This window comes from Engystomops pustulosus, unplaced genomic scaffold (genome assembly GCF_040894005.1).
Source record: "Engystomops pustulosus unplaced genomic scaffold, aEngPut4.maternal MAT_SCAFFOLD_97, whole genome shotgun sequence".
Classification (NCBI taxonomy): domain Eukaryota; kingdom Metazoa; phylum Chordata; class Amphibia; order Anura; family Leptodactylidae; genus Engystomops; species Engystomops pustulosus.
In genome coordinates, this window is record NW_027284981.1 from 339,340 (window position 1) to 352,708 (window position 13,369).

General features: G+C 61.6%; 1 protein-coding gene across 5 annotated transcripts; it reads left to right on the forward strand.

The window, feature by feature from the left end:
* Nucleotides 1–1,105: 1,105 nt before the first annotated feature.
* TMEM265 (transmembrane protein 265) lies at nt 1,106–9,456 on the forward strand. 5 transcript variants are annotated; one of them, XR_011850952.1, is made up of 4 exons: nt 1,106–1,304; nt 1,501–1,713; nt 7,468–9,030; nt 9,118–9,419. XR_011850952.1 is itself a non-coding variant. In XM_072131584.1 (4 exons), the coding sequence occupies exons 3-4, from the start codon at nt 7,705–7,707 to the stop codon at nt 8,926–8,928; spliced, it is 1,002 nt and encodes a 333-aa protein (XP_071987685.1). In that variant the 5' UTR covers nt 1,107–1,304; nt 1,501–1,713; nt 7,468–7,704; the 3' UTR covers nt 8,929–9,456. The 5 variants fall into 5 exon arrangements, 2 of the variants coding, with proteins under 2 accessions (XP_071987685.1, XP_071987686.1); XM_072131584.1 differs by having other exon boundaries at nt 1,107–1,304; nt 7,468–8,045; nt 8,268–9,456; XR_011850951.1 differs by having other exon boundaries at nt 1,114–1,304; nt 7,468–8,045; nt 8,088–9,419.
* The last annotated feature ends 3,913 nt before the right edge of the window (nt 9,457–13,369 follow it).

Genomic DNA, 13,369 nt, shown 5'->3' on the forward strand with positions numbered 1-13,369 from the left:
ACACCGCAGGGACGGAGCGGTCCTACTATCCTCACACCTTACACCGCAGGGACGGAGCGGTCCTACTATCCTCACACCTTACACTGCAGGGACGGAGCGGTCCTACTATCCTCACTCCTTACACTGCAGGGACGGAGCGGTCATACTATCCTCACACCTTACACCGCAGGGACGGAGCGGTCCTACTATCCTTACACCGCAGGGACGGAGCGGTCCTACTATCCTCACACCTTACACCGCAGGGACGGAGCGGTCCTACTATCCTCACACCTTACACTGCAGGGAGAGAGCGGTCCTACTATCCTCACACCGTACACCGCAGGGACGGAGCGGTCCTACTATCCTCACACCTTACACCGCAGGGACGGAGCGGTCCTACTATCCTCACACCTTACACTGCAGGGACGGAGCGGTCCTACTATCCTCACACCTTACACTGCAGGGAGAGAGCGGTCCTACTATCCTCACACCTTACACCGCAGGGATGGAGCGGTCCTACTATCCTCACACCTTACACCGCAGGGACGGAGCGGTCCTACTATCCTCACACCTTACACTGCAGGGACGGAGCGGTCCTACTATCCTCACACCTTACACTGCAGGGAGAGAGCGGTCCTACTATCCTCACACCGTACACCGCAGGGACGGAGCGGTCCTACTATCCTCACACCTTACACTGCAGGGACGGAGCGGTCCTACTATCCTCACACCTTACACCGCAGGGACGGAGCGGTCCTACTATCCTCACACCTTACACCGCAGGGACGGAGCGGTCCTACTATCCTCACACCTTACACTGCAGGGACGGAGCGGTCCTACTATCCTCACACCTTACACCGCAGGGACGGAGCGGTCCTACTATCCTCACACCTTACACCGCAGGGACGGAGCGGTCCTACTATCCTCACACCGTACACTGCAGGGACGGAGCGGTCCTACTATCCTCACACCTTACACTGCAGGGACGGAGCGGTCCTACTATCCTCACACCTTACACCGCAGGGACGGAGCGGTCCTACTATCCGCACACCTCCTCTCTACTCGCTCTATGACATCATTACCGTTTCTATTTTTGGGGATTTTCCTCCGTCCTGATGAAACTCGTTGCTGCGTCTGGAATGCAGTTTCATTCCTTGCTCTGTGAGTCACGGCGAGAGCCCACACCTTGTGCAGGTATGTCATACCTGTCCCGCTCATACCTGTCACACTGAGTCATCGCCAGCAGGAATCGCTCGGCTCCGGTCACACAGCGCAGACGCAGCACAGACAAGGATGAGAAGATGACCGAGGGGCAGCAGCTTCAGGTTTGTGATGATCCACATAATGAGGGGCTCCGCACAGACATGGACCCCACACGCTCTGGAGTCTTCTGCTTGTGGCAGATGTCCCCTGCTCTGAGTAACTGCTGCTGGCTCTGGGGCAGTGAGTGGTCGGAGGAACCTTGTTATACACAAGATGTTTCTCCTACATGAACACTTGGCTCCTCATGTTCCGTCTCAGGTTCGATCAGTTTCAGAAGACCCAAAACTTCAAAATGGAGCAACTGGAGAGGACGTCCAGATCCTGGTGAGCACATCCCGAGAGGACGCCCGGCAGGAGCCCAGGAAGACACCCAGATATCTGCCCCCCTGCAATCCCAGGAGACTGGCCATCATCAGCATCGTGTGCGGGGTCTCCTGCTGCGGGATCAAAGCTCTCATACTGGCCCTGCAGGTACCTGCAACCTCTGCCCTCTAACCCCTGCGTTTTGCCCTCTAACCCCTGCGTTCTGTCCTCTGACCCCCTGCGTTCTGTCCCCTGACCCCCTGCGCTCTGTCCTCTGACCCCCTGCGTTCTGTCCTCTAACCCCTGCGCTCTGTCCTCTGACCCCCTGCGGTCTGTCCTCTGACCCCCTGCGCTCTGTCCTCTGACCCCCTGCGTTCTGCCCTCTAACCCCTGCGCTCTGTCCTCTAACCCCTGCGTTCTGCCCTCTGACCCCCTGGGGTCTGTCCTCTGACCCACTGCGTTCTGTCCTCTGACCCACTGCGTTCTGTCCCCTGACCCCCTGCGCTCTGTCCCCGGACCCCCTGCGCTCTGTCCCCGGACCCCCTGCGCTCTGTCATCTGACCCCTGCGCTCTATCGTCTGACCCCTGCGCTCTATCCTCTGACCCGTGCGCACTATCCTTCTAAACCGTGCGCTCTGTCCTCTGACCCCCTGCGCTCTGTCCTCTGACCCCCTGCGCTCTGTCCTCTGACCCCCTGCGCTCTGTCCTCTGACCCCCTGCGTTCTGTCCTCTAACCCCTGCGCTCTGTCCTCTGACCCCCTGCGGTCTGTCCTCTGACCCCCTGCGCTGTGTCCTCTGACCCCCTGCGCTCTGTCCTCTGACCCCCTGCGTTCTGCCCTCTAACCCCTGCGCTCTGTCCTCTAAACCCTGCGTTCTGCCCTCTGACCCCCTGGGGTCTGTCCTCTGACCCCTGCGTTCTGTCCTCTGACCCCCTGCGTTCTGTCCTCTGACCCCCTGCGTTCTGTCCCCTGACCCCCTGCGCTCTGTCCTCTGACCCCCTGCGTTCTGTCCCTGACCCCCTGCGGTCTGTCCTCTGACCCCCTGCGCTGTGTCCTCTGACCCCTGCGCTCTATCGTCTGACCCCTGCGCTCTATCCTCTGACCCGTGCGCACTATCCTTCTAAACCGTGCGCTCTGTCCTCTGACCCCCTGCGCTCTGTCCTCTGACCCCCTGCGCTCTGTCCTCTGACCCCCTGCGCTCTGTCCTCTGACCCCCTGCGCTCTGTCCTCTGACCCCCTGCGCTCTGTCCTCTGACCCCCTGCGCTCTGTCCTCTGACCCCCTGCGCTCTGTCCTCTGACCCCCTGCGCTCTGTCCCCGGACCCCCTGCGCTCTGTCCTCTGACCCCTGCGCTCTATCGTCTGACCCCTGCGCTCTATCCTCTGACCCGTGCGCACTATCCTTCTAAACCGTGCGCTCTGTCCTCTGACCCCCTGCGCTCTGTCCTCTGACCCCCTGCGCTCTGTCCTCTGACCCCCTGCGCTCTGTCCTCTGACCCCCTGCGCTCTGTCCTCTGACCCCCTGCGCTCTGTCCTCTGACCCCCTGCGCTCTGTCCTCTGACCCCCTGCGCTCTGTCCTCTGACCCCCTGCGCTCTGTCCTCTGACCCCCTGCGCTCTGTCCTCTGACCCCCTGCGCTCTGTCCCCTGACCCCCTGCGCTCTGTCCCCTGACCCCCTGCGCTCTGTCCCCTGACCCCCTGCGCTCTGTCCCCTGACCCCCTGCGGTCTGTCCCCTGACCCCCAGCGGTCTGTCCCCTGACCCCCTGCGCTCTGTCCCCTGACCCCCTGCGCTCTGTCCTCTGACCCCCTGCGCTCTGTCCTCTGACCCCCTGCGCTCTGTCCTCTGACCCCCTGCGCTCTGTCCTCTGACCCCCTGCGCTCTGTCCTCTGACCCCCTGCGTTCTGCCCTCTAACCCCTGCGCTCTGTCCTCTAACCCCTGCGTTCTGCCCTCTGACCCCCTGGGGTCTGTCCTCTGACCCCTGCGTTCTGTCCTCTGACCCCCTGCGTTCTGTCCTCTGACCCACTGCGTTCTGTCCCCTGACCCCCTGCGCTCTGTCCCCGGACCCCCTGCGCTCTGTCCTCTGACCCCTGCGCTCTATCGTCTGACCCCTGCGCTCTATCCTCTGACCCGTGCGCACTATCCTTCTAAACCGTGCGCTCTGTCCTCTGACCCCCTGCGCTCTGTCCTCTGACCCCCTGCGCTCTGTCCTCTGACCCCCTGCGCTCTGTCCTCTGACCCCCTGCGCTCTGTCCTCTGACCCCCTGCGCTCTGTCCTCTGACCCCCTGCGCTCTGTCCTCTGACCCCCTGCGCTCTGTCCTCTGACCCCCTGCGCTCTGTCCTCTGACCCCCTGCGCTCTGTCCTCTGACCCCCTGCGCTCTGTCCTCTGACCCCCTGCGCTCTGTCCCCTGACCCCCTGCGCTCTGTCCCCTGACCCCCTGCGCTCTGTCCCCTGACCCCCTGCGCTCTGTCCCCTGACCCCCTGCGCTCTGTCCCCTGACCCCCTGCGGTCTGTCCCCTGACCCCCAGCGGTCTGTCCCCTGACCCCCTGCGCTCTGTCCCCTGACCCCCTGCGCTCTGTCCTCTGACCCCCTGCGCTCTGTCCTCTGACCCCCTGCGCTCTGTCCTCTGACCCCCTGCGCTCTGTCCTCTGACCCCCTGCGCTCTGTCCTCTGACCCCCTGCGCTCTGTCCCCTGACCCCCTGCGTTCTGTCCCCTGACCCCCTGCGTTCTGTCCCCTGACCCCCTGCGTTCTGTCCCCTGACCCCCTGCGTTCTGTCCCCTGACCCCCTGCGTTCTGTCCCCTGACCCCCTGCGCTCTGTCCCCTGACCCCCTGCCCTCTGTCCCCTGACCCCCTGCGCTCTGTCCCCTGACCCCCTGCGTTCTGTCCTCTGACCCCCTGCGTTCTGTCCTCTGACCCCCTGCGTTCTGTCCTCTGACCCCCTGCGGTCTGTCCTCTGACCCCCTGCGCTGTGTCCTCTAACCCCTGCGTTCTGCCCTCTGACCCCCTGGGGTCTGTCCTCTGACCCCTGCGTTCTGTCCTCTGACCCCCTGGGGTCTGTCCTCTGACCCCTGCGTTCTGTCCTCTGACCCCCTGCGTTCTGTCCTCTGACCCCCTGCGTTCTGTCCCCTGACCCCCTGCGCTCTGTCCTCTGACCCCCTGCGTTCTGTCCTCTAACCCCCTGCGCTCTGTCCTCTGACCCCCTGCGCTCTGTCCTCTGACCCCCTGCGCTCTGTCCTCTGACCCCCTGCGTTCTGTCCTCTGACCCCCTGCGTTCTGTCCTCTGACCCCCTGCGTTCTGTCCCCTGACCCCCTGCGCTCTGTCCTCTGACCCCCTGCGTTCTGTCCTCTGACCCCCTGCGCTCTGTCCTCTGACCCCCTGCGCTCTGTCCTCTGACCCCCTGCGCTCTGTCCCCTGACCCCCTGCGTTCTGTCCCCTGACCCCCTGCGTTCTGTCCCCTGACCCCCTGCGCTCTGTCCCCTGACCCCCTGCGCTCTGTCCCCTGACCCCCTGCGCTCTGTCCCCTGACCCCCTGCGCTCTGTCCCCTGACCCCCTGCGCTCTGTCCCCTGACCCCCTGCGCTCTGTCCCCTGACCCCCTGCGCTCTGTCCCCTGACCCCCTGCGCTCTGTCCCCTGACCCCCTGCGCTCTGTCCCCTGACCCCCTGCGCTCTGTCCTCTGACCCCCTGCGCTCTGTCCTCTGACCCCCTGCGCTCTGTCCTCTGACCCCCTGCGCTCTGTCCTCTGACCCCCTGCGCTCTGTCCTCTGACCCCCTGCGCTCTGTCCTCTGACCCCCTGCGCTCTGTCCTCTGACCCCCTGCGCTCTGTCCTCTGACCCCCTGCGCTCTGTCCCCTGACCCCCTGCGCTCTGTCCCCTGACCCCCTGCGATCTGTCCCCTGACCCCCTGCGCTCTGTCCCCTGACCCCCTGCGGTCTGTCCCCTGACCCCCAGCGGTCTGTCCCCTGACCCCCTGCGCTCTGTCCCCTGACCCCCTGCGCTCTGTCCTCTGACCCCCTGCGCTCTGTCCTCTGACCCCCTGCGCTCTGTCCTCTGACCCCCTGCGCTCTGTCCTCTGACCCCCTGCGTTCTGTCCCCTGACCCCCTGCGTTCTGTCCCCTGACCCCCTGCGTTCTGTCCCCTGACCCCCTGCGTTCTGTCCCCTGACCCCCTGCGTTCTGTCCCCTGACCCCCTGCGCTCTGTCCCCTGACCCCCTGCGTTCTGTCCCCTGACCCCCTGCGCTCTGTCCCCTGACCCCCTGCGTTCTGTCCTCTGACCCCCTGCGTTCTGTCCTCTGACCCCCTGCGTTCTGTCCTCTGACCCCCTGCGGTCTGTCCTCTGACCCCCTGCGGTCTGTCCTCTGACCCCCTGCGCTGTGTCCTCTAACCCCTGCGTTCTGCCCTCTGACCCCCTGGGGTCTGTCCTCTGACCCCTGCGTTCTGTCCTCTGACCCCCTGGGGTCTGTCCTCTGACCCCTGCGTTCTGTCCTCTGACCCCCTGCGTTCTGTCCTCTGACCCCCTGCGTTCTGTCCCCTGACCCCCTGCGCTCTGTCCTCTGACCCCCTGCGTTCTGTCCTCTAACCCCCTGCGCTCTGTCCTCTGACCCCCTGCGCTCTGTCCTCTGACCCCCTGCGCTCTGTCCTCTGACCCCCTGCGTTCTGTCCTCTGACCCCCTGCGTTCTGTCCTCTGACCCCCTGCGTTCTGTCCCCTGACCCCCTGCGCTCTGTCCTCTGACCCCCTGCGTTCTGTCCTCTAACCCCCTGCGCTCTGTCCTCTGACCCCCTGCGCTCTGTCCTCTGACCCCCTGCGCTCTGTCCTCTGACCCCCTGCGTTCTGTCCTCTGACCCCCTGCGTTCTGTCCTCTGACCCCCTGCGTTCTGTCCCCTGACCCCCTGCGTTCTGTCCCCTGACCCCCTGCGTTCCGTCCCCTGACCCCCTGCGTTCTGTCCCCTGACCCCCTGCGCTCTGTCCCCTGACCCCCTGCGCTCTGTCCCCTGACCCCCTGCGCTCTGTCCCCTGACCCCCTGCGCTCTGTCCCCTGACCCCCTGCGCTCTGTCCCCTGACCCCCTGCGCTCTGTCCTCTGACCCCCTGCGCTCTGTCCTCTGACCCCCTGCGCTCTGTCCTCTGACCCCCTGCGCTCTGTCCTCTGACCCCCTGCGCTCTGTCCTCTGACCCCCTGCGCTCTGTCCTCTGACCCCCTGCGCTCTGTCCTCTGACCCCCTGCGCTCTGTCCTCTGACCCCCTGCGCTCTGTCCTCTGACCCCCTGCGCTCTGTCCTCTGACCCCCTGCGCTCTGTCCTCTGACCCCCTGCGCTCTGTCCTCTGACCCCCTGCGCTCTGTCCTCTGACCCCCTGCGCTCTGTCCTCTGACCCCCTGCGCTCTGTCCTCTGACCCCCTGCGCTCTGTCCTCTGACCCCCTGCGTTCTGTCCACTGACCCCCTGCGTTCTGTCCACTGACCCCCTGCGTTCTGTCCTCTGACCCCCTGCGTTCTGTCCTCTGACCCCTGCGTTCTGTCCTCTGACCCCCTGCGCTCTGTCCTCTGACCCCCTGCGCTCTGACCTCTGACCCCCTGCGCTCTGACCTCTGACCCCCTGCGTTCTGTCCTCTGACCCCCTGCGTTCTGTCCTCTGACCCCTGCGTTCTGTCCTCTGACCCCCTGCGCTCTGTCCTCTGACCCCCTGCGCTCTGTCCTCTGACCCCCTGCGCTCTGTCCCCGGACCCCCTGCGCTCTGTCCCCTGACCCCCTGCGCTCTGTCCCCTGACCCCCTGCGCTCTGTCCTCTGACCCCCTGCGCTCTGTCCTCTGACCCCCTGCGCTCTGTCCTCTGACCCCCTGCGCTCTGTCCCCGGACCCCCTGCGCTCTGTCCTCTGACCCTCTGCGCTCTGTCCTCAAACACTTTGTTTCCTTATCACAGGCAGAACAAGAAGGTAACAAGGAGATAAGCGGCGCCCTCTCCCGCCGCTCCAGGAAGTTCTCTGTTCTGAGTATCCTGCTGTTTGTGGGGATCCTGGTGTCTCTGCCCTTCCTCCTGGTCCTAGTTTCCTACCTGATGACCCTGATAGAGTGAGGTCACGGCTGCTCCAAAGAGGAAAAGGGAACATGAAAGAGTTAATCACATCTACTGATTAGAGGGACCAGCACCCCGAACAACATGCACCCCGAACAACATGCACCCCGAACAACATGCACCCCCTGCCTGTATATAGCAAAGGATCTGTGTAATAGAAGGTGCACCCCCTGCCTGTATATAGCAGAGGATCTGTGTAATAGAAGGTGCACCCCCTGCCTGTATATAGCAGAGGATCTGTGTAATAGAAGGTGCACCCCCTGCTTGTATATAGCAGAGGATCTGTGTAATAGAAGGTGCACCCCCTGCCTGTATATAGCAAAGGATCTGTGTAATAGGTGCACCCCCTGCCTGTATATAGCAGAGGATCTGTGTAATAGAAGGTGCACCCCCTGCCTGTATATAGCAAAGGATCTGTGTAATAGGTGCACCCCCTGCCTGTATATAGCAGAGGATCTGTGTAATAGAAGGTGCACCCCCTGCTTGTATATAGCAGAGGATCTGTGTAATAGAAGGTGCACCCCCTGCCTGTATATAGCAGAGGATCTGTGTAATAGAAGGTACACCCCCTGCCTGTATATAGCAAAGGATATGTGTAATAGAAGGTGCACCCCCTGCCTGTATATAGCAGATGGTCTGTGTAATAGAAGGTGCACCCCCTGCCTGTATATAGCAAAGGATCTGTGTAATAGAAGGTGCACCCCCTGCCTGTATATAGCAGAGGATCTGTGTAATAGAAGGTGCACCCCCTGCTTGTATATAGCAGATGATCTGTGTTATAGAAGGTGCACCCCCTGCCTGTATATAGCAGAGGATCTTTGTAATAGAAGGTGCACCCCCTGCCTGTATATAGCAGAGGATCTGTGTTATAGAAGGTGCACCCCCTGCCTGTATATAGCAGAGGATCTTTGTAATAGAAGGTGCACCCCCTGCCTGTATATAGCAGAGGATCTGTGTTATAGAAGGTGCACCCCCTGCCTGTATATAGCAAAGGATCTGTGTAATAGAAGGTGCACCCCCTGCCTGTATATAGCAGATGATCTGTGTAATAGAAGGTGCACCCCCTGCCTGAATATAGCAGATGATCTGTGTAATAGAAGGTGCACCCCCTGCCTGTATATAGCAGATGATCTGTGTAATAGGTGCACCCCCTGCCTGTGTATAGCAGAGGATCTGTGTAATAGAAGGTGCACCCCCTGCCTGTGTAAAGCAAAGGATCTGTGTAATAGAAGGTGCACCCCCTGCCTGTATATAGCAGAGGATCTGTGTAATAGAAGGTGCACCCCCCTGCCTGTATATAGCAGATGATCTGTGTTATAGAAGGTGCACCCCCTGCCTGTATATAGCAGAGGATCTGTGTAATAGAAGGTGCACCCCCTGCCTGTATATAGCAAAGGATCTGTGTAATAGGTGCACCCCCTGCCTGTATATAGCAGAGGATCTGTGTAATAGAAGGTGCACCCCCTGCCTGTATATAGCAGATGATCTGTGTTATAGAAGGTGCACCCCCTGCCTGTATATAGCAGAGGATCTGTGTAATACAAGGCGCACCCCCTGCCTGTATATAGCAGAGGATCTGTGTAATAGAAGGTGCACCCCCTGCCTGTATATAGTAATCCCTGTATATAGTCCTATGTATTAAATAAAACAATGTAATCTATGAGAATTGAGTCTGTTATTATAGATGAACACTCAGACTGAGATCTTCTGTTAATGAAAATGTAGATAATATAAGTGTTGTTGTCTGTTATGGTGCACACTAATATGTAGATAATAAAAGTGCTGCTGTCAGTGAATAGCGCCCAGTAATACCTGGTTGAAATGTTTGATGCCCATTACCTGCGCCGAGATTTCATTCATCAGTGACGGATAATATTCAGTAAGTTTATCATGCGGATCACTTTTGGTTACTACACGGCCAAACAATGGAGCGGCATCCACAGTACAGAGAGGGAGAAACCTCTATACTGATTCCTCTCTGGTGTGGCGGGTCGTCCACTATGAAGGTCCCATAAGGAGTTAATATGATGCTGCAGTATCCAAAGCTTTCACTATACAGGTAAAGTTCCTCCTCCTGCTACTTGTTTTCCCAGCGCTGGAGCTTCTCAGTACACAACGGCGCAGCTTCCATGTTTCCCCATCATTAGTAAACAGATTTGGCCCTTGAATAGTGGTCATCCTCCATAGAGATCTTATCAAAGAAAACTAACAATAGACTTAATGCAGGGAATCTGTAAGGACTGATGTATTTGGCGGCCCTGCAGGGTTAATGCGGGGGACTGCTCGGACTCTCAGGGGCCTCGTCTCCTTCCAGCGGCTCTGCAGGGATAATGCGGGGGACTGCTCGGACTCTCGGGGGCCTCGTCTCCTTCCAGCGGCTCTGCAGAGTTAATGCGGGGACTACTCGGACTATCGGGGGCCTTGTCTTCTTCCAGCGGCTCTGCAGGGATAATGCGGGGGACTGCTCGGACTCTCGGGGGCCTCGTCTCCTTCCAGCGGCCCTGGAGGGTTAATGCGGGGACTGCTCGGACTCTCGGGGGCCTCGTCTCCTTCTAGCGGCTCTGAAGGGTTAATGCGGGGGACTCTCTGGGCCTCATCTCCTTCCAGCGGCCCTACAGGGTAATTCTGGGGACAGCTGAGACTCTCGGGGCCTCGTCTCCTTCCAGCGGCTCTGTAGGGTTAATGCGGGGGACTGCTCAGACTCTCGGGGGCCTCGTCTCCTTCCAGCGGCTCTGCAGGGATAATGCGGGGGACTGCTCGGACTCTCAGGGGGCCTCGTCTCCTTCCAGCGGCTCTGCAGGGATAATGCGGGGGACTGCTCGGACTCTCGGGGGCCACGTCTCCTTCCAGCGGCCCTGCAGGGTTAATGCGTGGGATTGCTCTGACTCTCGGGGGCCTCGTCTCCTTCCAGCGGCTCTGCAGGGTTAATACGGGGGATTGCTCGGACTCTCGGGGGCCTCGTCTCCTTCCAGCGGCCCTGCAGGGTTAATGCGGGAGACTGCTCGGACTCTCGGGGGCCTCGTCTCCTTCCAGCGGCTCTGCAGGGTTAATACGGGGGATTGCTCGGACTCTCGGGGGCCTCGTCTCCTTCCAGCGGCCCTGCAGGGTTAATGCGGGAGACTGCTCGGACTCTCGGGGGCCTCGTCTCCTTCCAGCGGATCTGCAGGGTTAATGCGGGAGACTGCTCAGACTCTTGGGGGGCCTCGTCTCCTTCCAGCGGCTCTGCAGGGATAATGCGGGGGACTGCTCGGACTCTCGGGGGCCTCGTCTCCATCCAGCGGCTCTGCAGGGTTAATGCGGGGGACTGCTCGGACTCTCAGGGGCCTCGTCTCCTTCCAGCGGCTCTGCAGGGATAATGCGGGGGACTGCTCGGACTCTCGGGGGCCTCGTCTCCTTCCAGCGGCTCTGCAGAGTTAATGCGGGGACTACTCGGACTATCGGGGGCCTTGTCTTCTTCCAGCGGCTCTGCAGGGATAATGCGGGGGACTGCTCGGACTCTCGGGGGCCTCGTCTCCTTCCAGCGGCCCTGGAGGGTTAATGCGGGGACTGCTCGGACTCTCGGGGGCCTCGTCTCCTTCTAGCGGCTCTGAAGGGTTAATGCGGGGGACTCTCTGGGCCTCGTCTCCTTCCAGCGGCCCTACAGGGTAATTCTGGGGACAGCTGAGACTCTCGGGGCCTCGTCTCCTTCCAGCGGCTCTGTAGGGTTAATGCGGGGGACTGCTCAGACTCTCGGGGGCCTCGTCTCCTTCCAGCGGCTCTGCAGGGATAATGCGGGGGACTGCTCGGACTCTCAGGGGGCCTCGTCTCCTTCCAGCGGCTCTGCAGGGATAATGCGGGGGACTGCTCGGACTCTCGGGGGCCTCGTCTCCTTCCAGCGGCCCTGCAGGGTTAATGCGTGGGACTGCTCTGACTCTCGGGGGCCTCGTCTCCTTCCAGCGGCTCTGCAGGGTTAATACGGGGGATTGCTCGGACTCTCGGGGGCCTCGTCTCCTTCCAGCGGCCCTGCAGGGTTAATGCGGGAGACTGCTCGGACTCTCGGGGGCCTCGTCTCCTTCCAGCGGCTCTGCAGGGTTAATACGGGGGATTGCTCGGACTCTCGGGGGCCTCGTCTCCTTCCAGCGGCCCTGCAGGGTTAATGCGGGAGACTGCTCGGACTCTCGGGGGCCTCGTCTCCTTCCAGCGGATCTGCAGGGTTAATGCGGGAGACTGGTCAGACTCTTGGGGGGCCTCGTCTCCTTCCAGCGGCTCTGCAGGGATAATGCGGGGGACTGCTCGGACTCTCGGGGGCCTCGTCTCCTTCCAGCGGCTCTGCAGGGTTAATGCGGGAGACTGCTCGGACTCTCGGGGGCCTCGTCTTCTTCCAGCAGCCCTGCAGGGATAATGCGGGGGACTGCTCGGACTCTCGGGGGCCTCGTCTCCTTCCAGCGGCTCGGCAGGGATAATTCGTGGGACTGCTCGGACTCTCGGGGGCCTCGTCTCCTTCCAGCGGCTCTGCAGGGATAATGCGGGGGACTGCTCAGACTCTCGGGGGCCTCGTCTCCTTCCAGCGGCTCTGCAGGGTTAATGCGGGGGACTGCTTGGACTCTCGGGGGCCTCGTCTCCTTCCAGCGGCTCTGCAGGGTTAATGCGGGGGGCTGCTCGGACTCTCGGGGGGCCTCGTCTCCATCCAGCGCCTCTGCAGGGTTAATGCCGGGGACTGCTCGGACTCTCGGGGGCCTCGTCTCCTTCCAGCGGCCCTGCAGGGTTAATGCCGGGGACTTCTCGGACTCTCGGGGCCTCGTCTCCTTCCAGCGGCCCTGCAGGGTTAATGCGGGGGACTGCTCTGACTCTCGGGGGGCCTCGTCTCCTTCTAGCGGCTCTGAAGGGTTAATAAGAGGGACTCTCTGGGCCTCGTCTCCTTCCAGCGGCTCTACAGGGTAATTCTGGGGACAGCTCGGACTCTCGGGGGCCTGGTCTCCTTCCAGCGGCTCTGCAAGGTTAATGCGGGGGACTGCTCGGATTCTTGGGGCCTCGTCTCCTTCCAGCGGCCCTGCAGGGTTAATGCGGGGGACTGCTCTTACTCTTGGGGGGCCTCGTCTCCTTCTAGCGGCTCTGAAGGGTTAATGCGGGGGACTCTCTGGGCCTCGTCTCCTTCCAGCGGCCCTACAGGAAAATTCTGGGGACAGCTGGGACTCTCGGGGGCCTCGTCTCCTTCCAGCAGCTCTGCAGGGCTAATGCGGGGGACTCTCGGGGGCCTCGTCTCCATCCAGGGGCCTTGCAAGGCTAATGCGTGGGACTGCTCTGACTCTCGGGGGCCTCGTCTCCTTCCAGCAGCTCTGCAGGGTTAATGCGTGGGACTGCTCTGACTCTCGGGGGGCCTCGTCTCCATCAAGGGGCCTTGCAGGGCTAATGTGTGGGACTGCTCTAACTCTCGGGGGCCGCGTCTCCTTCCAGCAGCTCTGCAGGGTTAATGCGTGGGACTGCTCTGACTCTCGGGGGGCCTCATCTCCTTCCAGCGGCCCTGCAGGGCTAATGCGTGGGACTGCTCTGACTGTCGGGGGCCGAGTCTCCTTCCAGCGGCTCTGCAGGGCTAATGCGGGGGACTGTTTAGACTCTCGGGGGCCTCGTCTCCATCCAGGGGCTTTGCAGGGCTAATGCGTGGGACTGCTCTGACTCTCGGGGGCCGTGTCTCCTTCCAGCGGCTCTGCAGGTTTAATGCGGGGGACTGCTCGGACTCTCGGGGGCCTCATCTCCTTCCAGCGGCCCTGCA

Bases quoted from the DNA above. Each gene is read 5' to 3' on its own strand.
- TMEM265 (XM_072131584.1), top strand. From the start codon at position 7,705: ATGCACCCCGAACAACATGCACCCCGAACAACATGCACCCCCTGCCTG. The intron at 8,046-8,267 runs GTGCACCCCCTG...TCTGTGTAATAG, and splicing joins GCAAAGGATCTGTGTAATAG to AAGGTGCACCCCCTGCCTGT.